This window comes from Anopheles coluzzii, chromosome 3 (genome assembly GCF_943734685.1).
Source record: "Anopheles coluzzii chromosome 3, AcolN3, whole genome shotgun sequence".
NCBI classification, from domain to species: Eukaryota; Metazoa; Arthropoda; class Insecta; order Diptera; family Culicidae; genus Anopheles; species Anopheles coluzzii.
This window is the reverse complement of record NC_064671.1, coordinates 90,840,171-90,860,767: the sequence shown is the minus strand read 5'-3', so window position 1 is coordinate 90,860,767 and position 20,597 is coordinate 90,840,171. Positions and strand designations below refer to the sequence as shown.

The 20,597-nt window shown below is 47.3% G+C and overlaps 1 protein-coding gene across 7 annotated transcripts; it reads left to right on the top strand.

Moving 5' to 3' along the window:
• Positions 1-365: 365 nt before the first annotated feature.
• Positions 366-19,594, top strand: LOC120955906 (sprouty-related, EVH1 domain-containing protein 1). 7 transcript variants are annotated; one of them, XM_040377126.2, is made up of 11 exons: positions 366-536; positions 2,027-2,935; positions 13,089-13,266; positions 13,389-13,557; positions 15,169-15,371; positions 15,693-15,756; positions 15,843-16,012; positions 16,942-17,174; positions 17,266-17,466; positions 17,537-17,710; positions 17,793-19,594. In XM_040377126.2, exons 2-10 carry the CDS (start codon positions 2,916-2,918, stop codon positions 17,661-17,663), a joined length of 1,365 nt encoding a protein of 454 aa, XP_040233060.2. In that variant the 5' UTR covers positions 366-536; positions 2,027-2,915; the 3' UTR covers positions 17,664-17,710; positions 17,793-19,594. The 7 variants fall into 7 exon arrangements, with proteins under 7 accessions (XP_040233060.2, XP_040233062.2, XP_040233063.2 ...); XM_040377128.2 differs by lacking the exon at positions 366-536 and adding an exon at positions 675-733; XM_040377129.2 differs by lacking the exon at positions 366-536 and adding an exon at positions 763-1,010 and having other exon boundaries at positions 2,211-2,935.
• Positions 19,595-20,597: the final 1,003 nt, after the last annotated feature.

The following is a 20,597-nucleotide window of genomic DNA, read 5'->3' as shown; positions in this document are numbered from 1 at the left end:
GTCGTTTCAGCTTTCTATGACGGACTGAGAAATGCTGAAATCGCTGAACATCAAGGGTTAATTTTGAATCATGAAAAAATATTGGTATTTATTATAAATTTCGATAAATTGTCTTCATTTCACACTGTAGACTAATCCCGTTTTAGTGCAATGGCCTTAAATGGCGCATAAAAAAAAGCAAAATCAATTTATTCTCTTCTGATTGCATGTTGGTTTATGACTTCTTGAAATATTTCATGCATTTCGTTCCAATTGTTGTCGATCGTCACGTTCTGCCAATCGGTTTGGCATAAGGCCTTTTGACAGCGCAAGCAACGAGCTGTGCAACAGGGAAAGAGAGCGAGCGAGCGAGAGAGCCCGAGCAAAGGCGTTTAGCTGTCATCTTAGGATCTTAGAGGAAGATACACACAAGCTCTGGCTGGTTGAAATTACAGCAAAAAAGACGCGACCATTTCGCGTGCAAATAGTGCCCCCCCCTCCCGTTCGTTTCGCGTGCTGGAGGCAGTACGTTTCCATCGGCAGCAGACACGGCACAGGTTCGTTTCGGCCGTGCGTTTTGCAGTATCGTGCAAGGGTCAGCGTGCAGGAGGGCCGCGTTCGATTATATCCATAATAATCCAGCCTGCAATCAGGAGCAGTGAATATGTGCGTGCCCGTGTGCAAGTGTGTATGAGGCAGAGAGCGAGAGCGAGCGAGCGAGCGGCCGTGTGAGAGGAGCAGCGCGCGAGCAAAAGTGCGTACCAGCGGGAGAGCGCATAAGCAGGATAAGCAGCGCCCGCGAGATAGAGCGAGAGAGCGACCATCCGCGAGGAACACGGCGAGGGCGAGATTGCTGTAGCGCAACCGAAAAAGAAAAGAAAAAAGGAAAAGAAACAAGAGCGTTCCCTGTCGCGGTCGGATCGGATCGGTCGCGCTGCTGCTGTGTGCTCTCTGGGTTCGGGTTTGGTGTGTCCCTGGCACTTTCCTGGCGTGTGTCCTGGCCTGGCATGCAGGCAAGATTGGCCTGCACGGTGCGTGAATTTCTGTAACCCGTGCGTGTGCGTGCGTGTTTGTGTGTGTGTGGTTGTGTGTGCTTGGGTCTGTTGTTTCGGGCTGTAACCAACAGGGGACGGCAGTGCCTACTGTGACTGTAGACGGGCGTTGTACAAAGGCAAGCAAGCACATACAAGTACAAAGGCAGCGCACCAGAGCGCAAAACCCATCCGTGAACCTCCCTGGACAGTTTCACGGGAGCACGGCCCGGTCTGTGTGTGTGTTTCGGGGTGCGTTTTCCCTTTTTCCTGCATGAAACTTTCCCTCTCCTCCACCCACCCCGTGTGCATATGGAGCGCAACCGCTGGTGGAACGCTGGATGCAGGCAGGAGTGGCTGGAACGTTCCGGACTCGCTGCAAGACGGGTGTGGTGGGGTGGTTGTCGCAGTAATGGGAAGCCTATAGGCTCGGAAGCTTCCATTCCTTTTCACTGCTACCCAAGAACAAACGAGCTGCAAAAAGGAGCTGTTGTTAAAAGAAAGTACCCGAAAGAAGTGAAGTGAGGAAAAAAACGCACCACCCAATTTTCGGCCAGTGGAAAATGTAAAAGTTTGTGCGAGAGAGGGAGAGAGGTGGGAAGGGAAGGATAGGATGGAAGAAAAAACAAAGAGCAATATCCTCCAACTGCACCAACAATAGCAGAAGCAGCAGCAGGAGCAGTGAAAATTGCCTTCGCGACGGATTCGCACTTTCCACTGGAAAAAAAAAAGAATCAGCTTTCCGCAGAAACAGGGAGGGATTTTGCACAGTTTCCACCCAAGCGTCGCCCTTTTCAGCTGTCAACTCTGCACATACACTCACACACACACGCACATGCACTTACACACACGCACGCACATTGATAAACCGAGAGCAGCGCGTCCCCCGTGCGTGTGCGAAGATTGTGTCCAGATTCCTGATCCAGTTGGATTCCAATTGTAGTTTCCAACTTGATTTCTTTTTAAAATCCAATAGTATATCCTTGTTTTTTTTTTCTCCTCATACATTCTTTCAGTACGTGAGTGTTGGTGCGCGCGCCCGAGTGTGTGTGTGTGGTGGGTTCTTTTGTATAGTGTTGTGTGATTGCGTGCATAAGAGCCAGGACGACGGTTGCTTCGGGGCATCTATCTCCTGAAAGGGTAGTCAGAAAATGGGAAAAGGTTTTGTGTAAAATAGTGATATCTTGCTGTGTCCGACAGGCGTGTCCGGCTACTTTCTGGAGCAACACGATCGCTAGGCAGGGAAGCACAAGCGAAACCGCATTGGAGTGTAAAGAGTGTGGCCAAAAAGCCTACAAAAGTGTATCTGCTGCTGCTGCCAAAGTGTCTGCCACTGTAAAGGAAAAGTTGCAACGAATCAGCAGTTGTGTGTGTGTGTGTATGACGAGAGCGCGCGTGTGTTTATATAATTAAAAGGCATCTTTTGGCCACAGTCTGCTGTGTCAACAGTGTGTGTGCGTGTGTGTGTCTGGCCCCACGCAACGGCTCAATAGGGTGTCAAGTGAAGAAGTGTTGCCAATATTCAGCTAGAGGGCAGTTCTCCAATCAGCGTGTGTGTGTCTATCTCCCACGTGTTGTTGTGGTTGTTGGTCGAAAGCAAGTCCAAGGGATAAAGGGCAACGAGAAGCGATCTGTCCCAGCCAGGATAACAAAACCACACATCCACGCAAGAGTTGCAAGCGGCTGTTGCGAGGACTGTTGGGCACAGATACAGAGCACCGAGCAAAACAACACACACCACCTACTAGGATCGACAACAATATCCAAGCCTTCCACGTAGTCGATCGCCGCCGTCGTTGTCGTCGTCGTCGCTGCTGCTCGGTTCCCGGAGCCCATGTACAGTTACAAAAATGGTGAAAACAGTGCTGCTACCCCAAAATATTAGTATATTCGAGATTTCTAATCATGACCGAGGCATATGAAGAGTAAGTAACTAACGCCGTGGTGGCGTATCCTTTTACAGAAATCTTCCCACGAGTTAACTTACATCCAAAACTCTAGCATGTAAATAGCGTTAGTTAGTTGTACGTTGTGTGAAAATGATGATCAGAAGAAAAGGAACGCTTTTTTTAACAGCTTTTGGCGAACGAATATTTCGTATCCTTTTCGCCCTCTCTACCGCTCCAACCCAAAATTCTATCCATTTGCCATTTCACTCTTGCTCCTCTCTGTGGTGCGAGGCTTTTATCCTTTCATTCTGCGTGGTGCAGGAGGGAGTGGAGAAGGAACAAAAAAACAACCAGTATCCATTTACTCTCTCCGTTCAGAGTTTCGGATACATCTTGGAAGGTTTCGCTCCTTCTCTTCCGCTCAAATCGGGCTGCCTAATTTTGCAAACTTGCCGTTTCATCGTGCAAGGATACACATACCATGGGCTTGAACCTTGTTTGCTGGTGCTCCCAGGATGCTCTCTCACAAAAAATAAGCTCTCTCTCTCTTTCTCTCACTTCTCAATTGCCTATAGTGTGTGGTGTTATTCTATGATATCCTTTTTGAGGTGCCAGCGCGCGCGCGTGTGTGTGTGTGTGTTGTCATCAAAAATAAAGAAATATCGCCACATCAACGCATCGACCACATGCCCGCCTACTACGGGAAGGTATTTCGTGGCACGTACTGGACGTGAAGTTTTGTCAAATCCAACCTGGGGCTCTTCAAGATCTGCTTGATTTGAGGGACTGTTAAGAAAGTACCGTTTTGGGAATGTCAAGCTTCTTCTTGTCAATGAAATATGTCAACCTTCAATCGTTGGGCCTTATGTAGACAGGGACTTTCATCAAGTAGATGTGGTATACATAGGGTAGCGACGAACCTATGCCCCAGTGACATCCTCCAAAATGAAAGCTTTGTACCAACATGTAATGCTTTAGACGTAGTGCTCCCAACTATGAAGGTTTGGAAGTCCTTAAAGTCATCTTAAAGCCAGACAGACTTTCAAATTTGTTTAATTTCATTGAAGAACTCCTAATCCTTGTCCGGTCAAGTACTAACTTAAGCGTATTTTAATTCGATATCCATTTATCGAAGGTTTCAACAGGGTAGAAGTTCAGGCTCTGACCACCATTGGTTAATGAGGAAAATTGTTTAGTTGAGGTCAAAGGACGTTGCAGTTGTAAAATATCCTGCTACTACAATCAATGCTAAAAGAGTCTTTGGACATTTTGTTAAGGTATCCAGAAGAAGAAGTCGCGGAATTTCAAACAGTTCAGGATTAAGTCGCAATGTCCTCTCTAACTGTTTTTCAATGCTTCAAAAAGCCTACAGCAAAACTAAGACTAAGACATAAATCATCCTTATTGCTATGAAGCAGATTCTCCAAAGACGTCCTGAACGTTTACTTAAACAAATAAAGAAGGAACGACCGATGGCCTAATTAAATTGGAAGAACACTATTCGCAACGAACAACAGCGCAGCTACTAGCAAAAAGAATCAAATTAGAATGACACGAAATATGAATGAAAATGGCCTATGTGTGTGTATGTGTGTGTGAATCATCGCCAATAGCAATAGACCCGCAGAGAGAACACCGCCGCCCTATATGCGCGCTGGGAAGGACGCCAAATGGAAAGCAATCAATGAGGCTACAAAGCAACCACCCAGGCGTTCTATTGGCCTTGATACTTGGCAGGCAGGCAGGCAGGCGGTGGTATGAGGACAGGGAATCCACTGTACGGTCGCACCTAGAATGGAAATATAGCACTTGCAGACAGAGAGCTTCAACGACAGCTGGATGGAGGACAAACACACACACACAGTGTCCGGGGTTTTGGCATCGGCGGAAAATCATTCATCGTTTTCCCTGCCGTGGCATGCAGGACGAACCTTTTTAGAGGATTGTGTTTGCATGTGCGCGCACGTGTGTGTTTGTGTGTGTTTGTTTGTGTGCGAATATGCGCACAGGCCCTCTCCCGTGCGCTAATTTCCAGCCCCGAGAGTTGGTAGGTTTGAACGATTATCCTTTTTTTGTTGGCTGCAATTGTTGTTGATGCTCCTGTCGATTATGCTTGCATTCAGCGATCTTTATTCCCCCGCCATTTCTTCCCTTGGGCTCTCTTTTGGGTCAAGGTATTCCATGTTCCAATGCTCCTGGCAACGTGCACACTACCCTTGGCAACTGATCGTTTGGTGGTGTCCTGTGAGGCAAGCGCAGGCTACTGTGTGCTGTGAGGGTTAAATCGAATTGAATGTTGGGGATGGGGGCAAAAACAGGATAACCTCTGTAAAGCCTAGCGACGACGAGAGCCTTGGTTTGCAGCTGATTTGGTTCGCTCACACTCTCGCACTCCCGTTGCGTGATGGAACTATTTTTTCCCATAGATAATGCTGATTTTTAGTTTTATTTTGCCAGTACATCGCCTCCATTCTCTTTCACTGTCGCTCTCTCTCTCGCGCGCTCGACTCTCGGATTAAGACTTTCTCGGTCGTTCGTGAAAATGGTTGGTGGTGCGCGAAACTGTCTGGAGAGCATACACGATAAACAGTGAAGGCGAGGGGCAGGGGACAACAACAGGGGGCTGGAGGTTTTTTAATATTTCCCCCCCAATTCGAGCTGGTGAGAGATTCGCGCTCTCGCTCACGAGAGCTTCTCTCATCATCGACCAGCAGCAAGTCCCCCTCCCGGAGGTCGCCGCAACGCAACAGTCTCTCTCTCCCTTCTTCTGCGCGGTTCCAAAAAAGGATCGCACTGTATGTGACCTGTAAATGTGTCTGTGTGTGTGTGTGTGGTGGCGGTTTGCACTGTTTCTTTCATGAATGAGAAAGGGCGAGCGCGCTCGGGTGGATTTCATTGAGAAAAATGTGGATCCGCGGCGCGGGGTCAGTGCGCGGTAGGGACGATTTTGCCCATCCGTGCCCCGCTCTCTGCCAGGGTTCGCATCAACCACCATCATCATCATCATCATTATTGGCGGATTGGGTGGAAGTGTACGGGGCGCAGCTGGTGAAGGTGGTTTGTTTGGTGGATGGCCAAAAATTTTCTTGCCCAGCTTTTACCCCTCTCCCCTTAGATAGAGAGTGGATGATGGTAGTGTCCCCCATTCCACATCCAAGGTGCTTTCTGTATACACTCCAATACACTCCGTTCCATGCGAATTAGAACACGCAACTACATCGCAACACGAATCCCATAAGCATTAGGCTAGCAACATGGCCACAAAAAGGCGCACGTGTGTGTGTGCTTCACATTCCAGAATGGAATTGTTTCGTCCTTGTTTTGAGGTCTGTGCGCAAGAGGTCCTCATAAAAAAACGGAAAAGTCTCTTCCAATTATGTGTTCCAGTTTTTTTTTTGTATACTGTTTTTGCTTGTGCGCGCATGTGTCGTCATCAGGATAGGGGCATGCACAATGGGCATGTATGTGTGTGTGTTTTTTGTTGTTTCAATAGCCAAACACAGAGGGAAAAATGCACTCAAATTCCTGTATAACTCAACCAACAGGGCCAGGGATATAAGTGGTTGTTAAAGGATAAAAGGCACAGCCACACACACACACACACATACACATGCTTGCCAACTTCAAGGATCCGAGTTTTATCGTTGCATTACCGTTCAAGGATTCGTCGACGACAGGGGGCAGCAATGACCATATCAAACACCACAAGCCCATTGGTTTTTGCAGTCATTGAGAGAAATCCACTGTGTACTTCACACATGGAACAGAGAAGCTGTGTGTGTGTGTGTGTGTGTGCGCGCACTTGGACTGCGAAAACGGGACATGCCAGCGCATGGGGTGCCGCGCATGCAAGAAAGGCTCCCTCTGCGTGCGAGAAATGGGGTACGCGAAACTAGGCCAAAAGGAGTTTGGAGAGTTCCAGACAGTGGATGATGATGGTACGTAAGGAGAGACGAAGTCGAAAGGGGAAGGATAATGTTGTTCTGCGAGAGAGTGAGAAGGAAAGGCGATGTTTTCATACGCTCGTGCTTCTCTGACGTACTTCCCCCAATGTACGGGACAGGTCAATTCGTCTGCATTCCGGAGAATGTTACGGAATTGTTTGACAGTTTTCTCCGTGTTGGTTAGTTGTTTTTTTAGGTTTTTGGAGATTTGTTATGGACTCCAATAAATCCAAGAGCCCAATAAGGTATGCAAGAAGGATCTCCTGACGAGGACCATAAATGTAATTTTGTAGTTTCTTCTGTTGTGTTCATCATCCTTTTCATATCAGATATCAGATAACAATATTTATCTAAACTTCTCTACTACAAGAACATGTTTATAGCATATGTTTCACGATTCAGGGTCCAAAGATACTAACACCAGTAATATATTGTTAGAATTTAAGATCCTCTGTGGAATTGATGATGATTATGATAATGATGATTCAGGTTACGAACTCATTCAGGTTACGCACTCATTCTCTTCTTATAAAAAGCAAAAAGAGAAGAAGATCAATGTTGTTATGTATAGTCACAGACTTGTTGACTGCCCGACCTACAGGGTTTTGCAGGAGTTCTCGTAATTTTGAGACACTTTCTTGAGTATTTCGTATGGGAAGTAAACATTGAAAAGTTCTATTGGATTCCAAATGGCATTCGATTCTACCCAATTGACGTTTTCGAGCACGAATAATCGGGAATTCGAGCAAATTCCCTTAAACTGCAGCCTTAAACTTCCCTTAAACTGCACCAGTGTAAGGGAATTTAGAAAAAGTCCTTTAAAATCAACAGTGATGCGGCTTTTTCGTTGCGCTCTTCTAGATTCGCTCGGAAATGATGTGTCCTATCGTTATAGTTGGCCATGTACCCATTTTATACTTAAATAATACCCTTTTTTATAGAATAATGTCACACAAAATTAGCTTTTGTTTTTCAGCAAAATTCATAGCACGGAATGAACAATGAGCTCGACGGGATCGTCCATCGATAGAAGAAAGTCTAATTTACGAACACACCAAGTTTTGGCGCTTGCAACACACTTGATCACACACAAATCCACAATTTCGGGCGTATCGAGTACTAATCGAGCAGATGTAGCAAAACAATTTCGAGCAAATTTCACTTGGGTAAAAAGAGTACCGTATAGACCACTTCCAGTAGCATAAAGTTCACTTCCCGCAAGAAAGAGTGAAGAAGTCAGTGTGTCAAAAGAATAAAAAACAAAGAAAAACTCTGTACTAGGCTTAAAGGACCAATTGGTTGAGTCTAAGTTAGAGCCTAACGATTGGAATACGCAAAGCAGATTGTTTACTTCTACCTCCAACAACTCGCGCAGTGTTTCAGGGAAAACAATGTTATAATGGCTTTAAAAACGACTTCATTTCCCCATCCAAACCTTTGCCCAAGCTTTGTAGCATCACAGAACAGAACAGTAAAGCAAACAACACGCTTACAGGCGCCACTCCCTCTCTCTCTACACTTGTGTGTTGGTGGTTGGTTGGGTATCTCTCATCAGTGTCCAGTGTTTTAATTCCGTGTGTCACGCGAAGGTTGTGGCCCCTCTCGCAGTGGGGTTTGAAAGATAAAGATGTGTGGAAGTCATCATCTGGCCACCACATTACTCTCCCAACCCAACGAGAGTGGCACGTTATTGCGTCAGGAGAGGAGGGGGGAGTGTATCTAATTTGTGTGAATTGCTAGTCGACTCCCAGTGCTTGACTCTTGCCCTGATCGTATCTTTTGGTTGGGGGTAGAGGGAGGGGCGAGGAGGAGATTTTGTCTTTGGTACAGAGCATGAATGAGCTGCTGTGGAAGTCGTTGCCGCTGGTACGCACACTCCCACACCATTGATAACGCCGCCTGCGTGACAAATTCCGAACCGGAGCTTCCGAGTGGAGTGGAGGGGAATGGGCGACGGAATGGAGGAAGCTCGTGAAGTCGTAAAAACACGCGCTCGGTGGCCTCGGTGCCATGGGGCGCGCAAGGGGTTGATCTTAATTGATTTTGTTGACTCTAAAGCGGAAGTCAGCAAAAGGGGGGCTGGCTGTGTGGTGAAGAGAGAGAGACAGAGAGAGAGAATGCTGAGGTGGCCAAAATTCTTCCAATTTATGCTGCTACAAGGACGGGGAGAGAGCGGGGGGAAGGCGCCAGAGCGAACTGAGCTGTTTGATCTTATCTCGGGCCACCTAAAAACCTTCCCAGATTTGACGTCATTCTCACGATTCTTCCCCCATACGTTGTCGTCTTCGTAGTTGGGTGAGAGTGCCGGTGGAGGAAGGACCCGGACCGGGAAAGAAATTAAATATCAAATTTAAAATAACTTGCCTAATGTCGCACCGATCTCCTCGGAGGTTGCTTACTGTTGTTGTGGTAAGGTGGGGGAGACGGGAAGATAGCCGCCGTACGTGACTCATTTGCAATGGGAATGGTTTAGAAACGCCTGATAGGGTAACGAAACCATCATCATCGTCACCGTCATCATCCCTTACAGCAGGGCTCAAAAGGGTGCCTCATTTAAGGGACTAACTTTGCTGCGAGAGATACAATTGTGTGTATGTGCAACTGTGTGTACTTACGTTGTTGTAGCTGCCGAGCAAGCGGTGGTGGCAATGACAAAGAGAGGATGGCATGGCAAACCACAAACCGAACGGAACCGGCCAGGAAATGGTGATCATTAATAACATCTCGTTCGTGCTTGTGCGCGCCTCACTGTGTCGAAGGTGGATTCCCCGGGCAGGGAAAGCGGGGGGGGGGGGGGGGGTGAAGAAGTCACTTGTTCTCCTCCTCCACCCAACGATCACCAGTTTTATGAATGAACTTCTCTGCTGCTACGTGCAAAAAAAAAAAAACAAAAAACAAACCGCCTTTCAACGACCGCACCAGAGGACGCCTCGCACGTCACGATCGTTTGCGCCAAGGGCCCTCCCCTCAAACCAAGTGTGACCATACACATACACACTCGGGGACCTTCCCCCGTCCTTCCCGCTCCTGCGTCATCATCGGTCGGTGTGGCATCACGTGCCCTTGCGAGAACAACGTTGCTGTGTCAGAGGCTGGCTGGGGTGACAGAGGAGTAGGAGGCCGATGTAATTTGAGGAACGATGTTCGGGCAAGAGGTCTCCGAGGGCTCATTTGCGTTTGAGTGTTTATAAGACGCAATGCTGGTGGTATGGGCGTGTACGACTGTATAAATGTGTGTGTGTGTATGTGGAAATTCTTTCACACAGCAATATGGTGCGTCAAGGGAAATGAATTTTATCTAGCGATCTCTTCGCTTTGAGGGATCGTATGATCGTAGCTAACATTTTCGGTTTCAAACGCTACTAAAAGTGTGTTTGTTAGTCTTCATGGTACTAGTAACTTCTTGAATTTGAAGCCTCTTTTTAGACATTTATAACTCGCTGAGATCTGGCTTACGAAAATGAGCTGACGAGGCAAAATTCGAACAAATTCTGATGGTTTAAGCAATACCTCACCAAAGAATAATTTTATTAAAATATCACAACAGCTTACAGCTGTTGATATTGTTTATATTCGCGAGTGGGGGCATAAAAACGCCATTTGTTATTAAACGCCAATGTAAACAACCGTGCCGTGTTACGAATGGCACCATAAAATTGCTCATATGTCGGAAGCGTTGCTGCTCTTAACGAGGAGCGATGACGAATGTACTGAAAATATTTCCTTTATTCAGCATTTCATTCAACGATCGAAAATCGCTCAAAAAGAATAACGAGTTTGATGAACGAAAATCCAAACCCATTCTGACACTCGCACACACACACACACACGCGCATCTGTGCGCAGTGCGGTTCTCCGATTCATAAAGTAAGCTCTTCTAGTCACACGAGTTTGTGAAAGAGCGCTGCTCTGTGTGCTGCCCCATTTGCACTTTGCTAAACGCTGTAGTTCGTTCATTCACGAGCCTCACGAATCCTTGAAAATCCAGGCCTGCTCGTGCTGTCAGTGTAGCATCCGCTTGAATGGTTAGCATTCACGGGAGGAAACGCTCCTCCACACGGCGCAGGGCAACAAAGCCTGGGGATGTGCTTGGAAAGAGCGACACGAGCGGCAAGCAATATAGACGTCCTGCTGTGAAAAGCGGAAGTCGGTTTTGCGCTCGTCTGCTTTCGCTCTAGCGTCCTAGCTTCAGCGCCTACTTTGCTCTCTTTCGTACCAACTGGAGCTGCTGCTGCTGCTGCGACTGTCCTTCCCTTGAAGTTTTGTTAATTGGGAAAGCCTGGAGGTAGAGCAGTAGAGCAGGTCGCAAAAAAAGGTTCCCAAATAACTTGCAAACTGTGTAACGTCGCACCGTTTTAGAAACGGGAAATTTGGTTTGCGCCACGCCACGGGCACGGGGGCACCATATCCTCCAGTCTGTCAGATGACGGTTGTTCTGTCAGACGGAATAGTAAACACTTGTTATTAATGGTGTCATATATTTGACACCCACCGCCACGCATCCTTGGTTTGCTCTGTTTAGAGATAAGGAAAGATTGAGCAGCAGCGAGCAGCGAGTGGGCCAGATCTCACCTGAAGGATGATGGCAGGATATAACACCAAATCCCCGATGCGTGCGCTATCCCACACACATACACACTCTCTCTGTCTCTCTCTCTCTCTCTCTTTCCGTTTGTGGTGTTTCGAGAGCGCAATGGTTCGGCGTGCCCAAACAACCAAACGCACCAATCTTGTGTGTATGAGAACCAGCCTCCTCTTCTCTCCAACTGAGAAAATGAGATTTACAGTGAGAGCGAGAGAGATGAAGAGAGTGAGAGCTATTTCTACGTGAGAGCGCAGCACCGTGCGCATATCAATGAAAATTAGAGAAAAAGAATGAATGGGATTATTTTCGGAATGTTTTTGCGCGGCGTGTATATGGCCCTGTCTCGCTTTCTTGAACGGAACGGAACAGAACTGAGGCGGGAATGTAGGGAAGGTTTTGAGAGCCGCAGGAGGCAACCCCATCACCGCTGGCACACTCTACTCCCCGCTTATACTTTTCATTGGGAATGTGCTGCTGGTGCTGCTGCTGCCCTAATGAAACAGAGGAGCGGTAGGAGTAGGGTGCAGGAAGAAGAAGGTATATTGGTATTCGTCACCGTCGAGGTCGCGAAATGATGGTGCGCAAACCACTGGGTCTAGGCATCAGAAAGGGTGTGTGCGAGTGTGCGAGGCAACACTGCTGGCAACACTAACCTGTGAGCACAACGGGTGGGAGGGGTGCATGGCTCTTCAAGTTGTTGATGATGATGATGATGATGGTGATGATGGTGATGTATCTTTTGGGGCCCAGGATGACGCCAGCAGCAGTAGCGCAGCGCGGCAACAAGGACGATGGGGCCATGCGTGTGTGTGTCCGAGATGATGACGGCATGGAACACTCGGATGACGGGTTACGAGGGGTTGTGAGGGGGTCTTTGAAGAGAGAGAGAGGAGGGAGGGGTAGACAGTGTTGGTGGCCGGAAGCATAAGTGCATTTGGAAATTGTGACCTTAGGGCCTAGGGAGATAGGGAAAGAAAGAGAGAGAAAGAGAGAGAGACAGGGCGGTCGTTTTCAGCTGGTGAATGTTTATTTCTCATTAGTTTTTATTGCCTAGGAGTGGTCTGGAGGGCGCGGTGTGTGGATGTACCGTTACGGGGAACGAGGTGTGGGAATGGCAAAGTGTTTTACCAGCTTAGAATATGGGGGAGGGGTGAGAGTGATGGGAAGAGGGTGCGGAATCTGCTGGGAGGAATGTGTCATTTCATTGAGCATACGAAGCGCAGGCCGTCAGAAGATAGGCTGAGGAAGAAGGGTATGATATGTCCGGACAGGTTAGATAGATGCACGAGATTCCAAGGTTGATCCGTGTGTTTCCTCTCTGTTTGCGTTAAAATGCATAATTTTACTGACGTCACGAAAATTGTAGTGTTGTTTGCGATACGATACACAAAACAAACCAGTTTCATTATTGTTGACTGGCTCATTTGTTGTAACTCCTCCTTTAATAATTGACTCCAATAAAACATCGTCTGTTGTTGTCAAAGAGGAGATTCGAACTCACGATCTGTCAACCTGTCATTTAAAAGAGCCTTCACTCATCCACTTACTCTATGGGACACCATTCAAACCTTGTACGTTAGCTCTAGACCATATCCTAACTCCTTTGTCGCTGCTGATCCCTTCTAATGTTTGCAATATTCTTCTTGTGTACCGTTTACAGTGATTTCTTAGTTAGAGTACGCGCACAAGTGATGGCCAGAGATGAGAGCACGGAAGGATGGTTACCACTGCAAGGCGGTGGCCTGGCGAACGTTTCCATCCGCAAACGCGCCCGACTGCCACCGGACGGTGGCGGTCACGAGTACATCATCTACGGGCAAAGAATATCTGACCAAACCGTAAGTGTACGACAACCCAAATCTTCCGCTACTGCTTATAACCCCTTCTTCTAATGCATATGAGCAGGTAATATTAATGTCCCTTCCTCTCTCTCTCTTTCTCTCTCTTTCTCTAATTTTAGGTTATACTAAGTTGTGTTATTAATAGAGACTTGCAGTACTTCAAAGTCATGCCTACCTTTCATCATTGGCGCGCTGGAAAGCAACGGAACGGGCTCACCTTTCAGACCGCCGCCGATGCGAGGGCTTTCGACAAGGGAATCATCCGTGCCTACGATGACCTCATTGATGGTGAGCATAGTACTGGCCCTGTCCCAGTCGCACACATAGAGCAGAGCGACAACACCATGCGCACCATCCTTGCTGCGGGAGAAAGAGTGGGAGAAAAATCCGTTTGCTTCTAATAGAGGGAGGGCAAACCCCGTTACCGTTTGGCGAAGGATTCCTTTTTTTTGCATGCGAACCATCCCCCGCATTTGCTCTCTTTCATTCGCTGCCATCCACAGACACACATTCATTCGACTAGTTTTCCCCCCCCTCCCGTATCGATGGGATCCCATCAGGAAGCACACGGTTCCATCCTTGCAGTCACGATTAATATTTAATCTCAGGTCATCGTTGGTTTCAGTGGAAACCATCCCGTCCATTCTACAGCAACACAGTGCCTTCTCTTAATACTCCTTTTTCGATCCTCTCCCTCCCGCTTTCGAGAGGAGGACCCAATCCAATCAACCATCGCTCCCCCTCCTTTTCTATACTGTGCCCTCGGTGCAAACTCGGTCACAATGCAACAACCCTGCCACACACTCACTCTTTTTCACACATTTTCCACCTTTCGTCTTTTCTTTCTGTGCTGGGCCGCGCTGGGTTCGTTGCGTGCGCAATAAAACAATCTCTGCAAACTCTGCACAACAACAACGACAACGCAAATGTGATGACAACGGCTGAACCGAATCTGCCCCGATGACGCTCATGATCGCCCGTAACGCTTTGCAATTTAAAAAAATCTCAAATGTAACGCACCCGTCCCAATAATCATAACGAATTACGAATGCTCGATTCCGCGTGCTGGGTAAGTTTGTGCCGAAGGAGAATGCTGTGTGGCGTCCTTGTGTTTTGTGTTGTTCGTTTCGGTGTTCTCTGCCGCTTCTTATGTTGTGTTGTGTTAATGCTTCTTAAGTTGTTTTGTCTTTTAGGACTGAAAACTAAACACGATACCCCGGAGCAGATTAAATTCCGTTTATACTGCTCCTAGCGATGCGTGACAAAGCCTCATAATGACGCGTCTGCGATGCTTCGATCCAGAATTTTGGACGCGCAAAGTGGATTAAACGCGTGTGTCCGATGGCGGTTCTTTTCTGTCTTAATTACATCGCCCTAACGAGCATAATCCGGTTCGAAAACTGTACCCAACACCCCGTGGGACGCGAGGGCTTGCGTTATGGGGCAGCCGACTGCATAACGCCCGCGTATGCACACACACACACACACACGAAGGGACTCGTAAACGTTAAAACATTTACATAATGGCCGGGAATGGGGAAATACTTTCACTGTTTCCCTGGCCAGTGTCCTTGGAAGGTTTCCTTGCAGTCCACTTGGTGTCTGTGACATAATGTCTGCAGAAGGAAAATCTAGGGAAACGCCAAAAAAAAAAACAAACATATCGTCCCTTAACCCCATGCGGCTGCGACTGACCTTCCCTCGCGCGCGCGCCAAAATGTTTCCCCTTAAATAAGTTATGTGTTGTTGTTCTGTTGTTAAGTAATCTTTGTGTGTTTCGTTTGCCCTTTTCCGTTACCGTTAAAGTTTTGTCGTTTTTCCGTCTCCGCCCAGTACAATCTTATTAATGCGTGCGTCTTAACTCGTCTCTCTCTCTCTCCACCACCCTAACCACCCCAGGTATGGCTGATGCAACGACACCAAACACCTCGAACCGTGTCGGTTCCCCCCATCCCACCGGTTCGTCGGACGATCCCGCCACCGAACTGCTGCTCCCGTTACGTGCTACGACGGCGGTGGACGCCGATGGTGACGCTGGTGACGGCTACAACGACGACGACGACGACGACGATGAAACAGTTGGTGAAGACGACGTGTTCATGGTAGGTGTGGAGGTGGTCTCTCGAGAACCCGTGCGGTTCTACTCTACTACTATCCCCCCCTCCCTCGGATGGGTGTCTCCCAGCGCACTGTTGCAAAGCCTGTGCGTCGTCCTGCGTCGATGCGACCGGCAGTGGTTCACATTCGGCCGCAATCGCTGACCCAGAACGGTAGTGTGCCAAATCGGAGGACACCCATCGGTGGTAGAGTCATCGGACCGAGCTCCGGGTACCTGCAATACTGACTTTTTTGCTTCTTTCTCTCCGTCTCCGTACCACATCCAATCACTGCCAACCCGATGATCCATCATCCCGGTTGATTAGACGCTGGACTTACCGATTGAACCTTCGGAATCACGATCCAACTCGGAAGGCAGTGGAAGCCATCGTAAGCACCCTTTCCTCCCCTTCGCTCAGTGTGATTTGCAATCCCGTGCATAAATAGCACTCATGCTCTTTTTTTCTCTGTTGCAGAAAGCGTCGATAAACAATCACAACAGCAGCAGCAGCAGCAGCAGCAATCCAGTATTCAATACATATCGGGCGATAAACCATCACCGCTGATCAGCAGCAGCAAGCCTGGTGATGAAAAAGTGACTCCTCTAGTACCTGGTGATAACTATTCGTACGTTCAGATAACCGACGTAAGTATCCGGGTATAGAAGGGGGTGTGTTTGTGTGTGTTTGTAGAGGGTTGATATGCTATCCAATCGTAGAGGCATGTGTCCGGGGTGGAAGAGGGATGCTTGTTCGCTTGTTTCATTTCATCCCCATCCCCATTGATCGTTCTCGGTGCTATAGAAACCACCAGAGCCCCACGGTAGCAAGTGTAGGATGCCAGTGTGTGCCTTCTAGATTAGTATCAAAGCAACAGAGCTGAGCTTGAATGTGCTGTTAATGTGTGCCGGTAGAGGTGTGTGTAACTCTATGTTGTAGCTCATCGGACAGCTGAGAATAGGTTGAAATCATTAGGGAGGCAAACAACAAAGAATCTATTGCCATATAGATAACCAATCGGACCACAGTTTGCCGAGGCCGAACCCGAGGAGAATCAATATTTGTTCCGTTCTGTGCGAACTTACCGCAGATGGTCATCTTAGCTGACCGTTCTAACAGTGTGTAGAAGTAGTGAAGTGAATTAGCCAACAGAAGCGCATTGTTTCATCGTTAACTTGCCATTGTCATCCTGCCTGCATAAAACATCCTTTGCCCAAGTGTGTGAGGGAGTCGGGGGTGGTGGGATATCAAATACACACACGAAAAAAGGTTTTTTATTATAATTGTTTTTCTCTTTTTCTTTGTGCATGCTACTACATCCACATCCTCTCTACACCACCAACCCACTGTGTGTGTGTGTGTGTTTGTGTATGCGTGTACGACCAAATCGCATTAACAAACTGAATACTGTGTTGTGTATGTTTTTGTTTGATACCTATGTGTGTGTATGTGTGCGTTACAAATGTCATCGAAAAACAATGGATAAATCGGGCAACTCGTCGAATGCGCATCGAACACCGTAACACGACCACATCCACAATCCTGCCCGATGGCGCGCGCAACACACACCGTGCAGCAGCCGTGCGACATCAAGCTAAAGTATAATTTCTATCACTTGAAGGTGCACGACTATAACTATCCGGTCATCGAAGAACCACCGATCGGCGGCTCACTCATCGGCGGGCGACGCGATTCGACCTCGAGTCTCAAGAAACGGAACGCCCTGGACGCTGCCGCTAATGCCGGGGCCACCTCCGTACCGCCCATCATGAAGGAAGGCACGCTCATCAAGACACGGCTCCGGTGCAGGTAACACTTACCCTCCCCCAACTCCAACAACCTGGTCCAACAGAGTGAGTTAATTCGACACTTTCTCTCTCTCTCACGCTCTCTCCATCAGATACTGTCAGGAGTTTTACAACGATGAGTGGAACCACAAGGGGTCGTGCGATTATGCGCCCGACTGCGTCCGGACGGCGATCGAGAACGTGTCCGGGATGCCGTGCGCCCGGTGCATGCTGTACCACTGCATGAAGGACTCGGAGGGTGAAACGGCATCACATCCGTGCCTGTGCACCGGCGAGTCTGGCTGCACGAAGCGGTACGGCTACAGGGACACCACTTCCAACTCGATTGATTAAAATTGAACTCTCTCTTTCCACTCTCCGCAGGTGGATCGGGCTGACGTTACTTTCCCTGCTGGTGCCATGCCTTTGGTGCTATCCGCCATTGCGTGCTTGCCACTGGATCGGCGTTCACTGTCGGTTGTGCGGTGGCAAGCACAAACCACAAATTTGACATCCGATCAAAATCATTAACCTTACAAGTATTAATCGGCTAGATTGGTATGTATTGGATGCCGTTGGAAAACGAACGAAAAATGGTAAAATTCCATGTCATAACTATTTCCCGTTTCCTTTCCGACAGATAATCGCCATAAAGTGTGCAGCTCTCGACGATAGCAGTAGGAGGAAAACGGAAAGTGTAGTGTAATAGGATCACCTTCGGTGCGCAACAGCAGCAGAAGCAGCAGCAGCAGCAGCAAAATACTTATAACGGTTATGAGACACACGAGAAGGAAGGGAGGAGGTGATTTGAATCCGCTTTTTGCAACGGATTGTGTGCAAATACACATACCCCTCCGCGGACCCCACGCGCAAGGACAATGGGGCAGCATACAGACACATTCATCCAAACACACAGACGCATATACAGACAGAAAAGAAAGAAGAAGGAACAATCTCTTCCCCTACATTCAATCCGAGGAATAGAAGGTAATAGTAGTGATAAGGAAAAGAAGCTGGAAAGCGTTCCAATCCCACTGTCTGTGGGAGAGATTCGGAAAGGGGGGACTGCTGGTGGCCATTAGTAGTAGGGGGGGGCGGAGGTTTTGTGTAGAAACAGGCAGAACAAACGCCTACAGGACAAATGGCGCAGTGTCGGCGCAGCAGACAGAAAAACACCAATACCACCCCCAAAACAGCATCTGCTACAGAACACCGTCAATAATTAACCAAAGTTTTGCACGAGTTTGCGAGCAATTGTGTCAATCCAGGATTGAGCTGTTTCGTGTTTTCTAGCAGAAACCGTAAAAACGGGACATCGGAACTAGTGAATGTTTTCTAATGAACAGGTTGCGGAAATTCAATGTAGCGAAACATAAAACCCAGACAAGAGAGGAGAAACGATTGTTTAGGAAGCACACATGTGGCATAGAAATAAAGTTGCGCCAACGCGCGCAGATTGCGCGAGATTCGTAATACAATGCTGCAGCAACAGAATCCATTCGAAACGGAAAGACGAATGCGGAAGCGGATGCAAAATGCATTTCGATGGGCGATCAAGAGAAGGGTTGAGAAAGAGCACAAACCCCGGATGTCACCAGCCGGTGGTGATGGTGTGAAAAACGACTGTTTCAAACCGTTTTTTGCAAAGGCGAAACACGCAACAACAACAACAAAAAAACATAGTAAATCAAACCTCCAACAAATAAATGAACCCAGTTTGCTACTACTGCTACTACTAAACTCTAAAACAGAACAAAACCTAAACTAAACTACCGAATGTACCATGTACGAAACTTTGTATAGAACGTCCTCGCCCTTCCTTCCCTTTGCAAAGAAAAATAGAACACATGAACTACTGGAGAAAACACAGAACTTAAACCGCGGTTGTTAGCAGTGAAATGGAAGATACAAAAAACTACAAGAAACAAATAATGCAGTTCACTCCCGTTTAGAAGTAGAAACTGTATCACCGTAAGACATGCTTACCGGCACAATGATACACACCAAGCAGAAATGAAGATTAAAGTGAAATTATGTTTCTTTTACTTTGCGTGGAGTGGAGTGTCACACATCGGGTGAGTTTGTGGCCATACAATTTACGATTGTTAATTCATATCGATTCAATCTTTATGATGAACCCTCCTTTTTACGAAAGCGAAATCGTTACCACGTTGTTGTGCTTCTATTTCCACACAATCTCGAAGAACGAGAAGGGACTTTATTTAGTTCGGAAGCTCTCCCAGTGCTCTACAATAGCTGCTGGTATGCGTCGTTCAATCGCATCGGAAATATTAAACCATTTCGGAGACATTTATGTGACTGTTTAAATGATCTATTCAAGATGAAATTTAATAAGCAACGCAAACACGACGAGAACTTCTTTCGTACGTGTGTTGCCGTGCTTCACTGTTTCGTACGAATCGATGTTACTTTACGGGAGTTACTTTGTTCTGAAAAAGGTGCAGTCTAGTATTATTTTATTGTGTGCTGATTTTAACATAATTCATCCGTTCCACTCAATTCCTCGACATACATTGCAGGGGGGGTTACATACCCCACCTAACACGAATGTTTGACCGCCGTTGTTGACCCCTTACGTTGCGCGTTAGTTAAGAACGCACACAACTGCACTCACACAAATCATTAAGTGTGAATGCACGAATGCTGTTTTCGTTAGTATATGAAAAGTTCTAAACGTTTCCTTGCGTCCGAGAGATTGTTACTTTATCTATACAAAAAAGAAGAAGAAGAAGAAAACAATGATATTATTATGCACATGCGCAGCGTTGCATTTGTTGGCAGTTGTTGGCAGCAAAACAGATCAATCGTGTCGCGCTCGTTCGATTTTTTGGTCCGATAAGTTTTTGCCACGTTTTTGGTGGAGAAATTATTACACCCGACACCGACCGGCAGACGAGAAGCTAATCAGTTTGTTTATGTTTTTCCACCCGCTCCCCCCAAATTGTTTCGTCTAGTGTTAATATCGGCGATCGTGTTGTACATTACCAGTGCGTATTTAAAACAAAATGGAAAACCAAAATTAAAGGGAAAACACAATAAGAAACCAAAAACTCTGATCACTGTAAAACTGATAGATAAGCTGTTTGATGATGATGATGAGGAAAAAGAGGAGAAGCAAACGAAATAGCTACAAAAAGGAGCACGAAAACCAAGCTCGATAATGATAAGAAAGCGCAACAGTGGCGTACCATCACCGCGTGGCGCTGTGGCTTCCTGTCCCCTGTGTGTTCATTTTGCGTGGGATTCGCTTCCCGCCATGATGCACTCGGGAAGGGGACCGGTGAAAGACGCCATGGCCATAAAAGGCAGAATCTGTTTTCCATCCCCTTAAATTACCCCCCATTTTTTCCTTCTTTTCGTTCAAGAAAAGCGTATTAGCGTCCCCGAGGGTCAAGAAAGGTCCCGCGAGCAGTGGTGGAGGTAC

What these genes read in the sequence shown, in the direction of transcription:
- LOC120955906 (XM_040377126.2), top strand. Translation starts at nt 2,916, where the DNA reads ATGACCGAGGCATATGAAGA. An exon ending in GTGAAGACGACGTGTTCATG is followed by an intron (nt 15,372 to 15,692) that starts GTAGGTGTGGAG and finishes CCGGTTGATTAG; the next exon opens with ACGCTGGACTTACCGATTGA. An exon ending in GGAAGGCAGTGGAAGCCATC is followed by an intron (nt 15,757 to 15,842) that starts GTAAGCACCCTT and finishes TCTCTGTTGCAG; the next exon opens with AAAGCGTCGATAAACAATCA.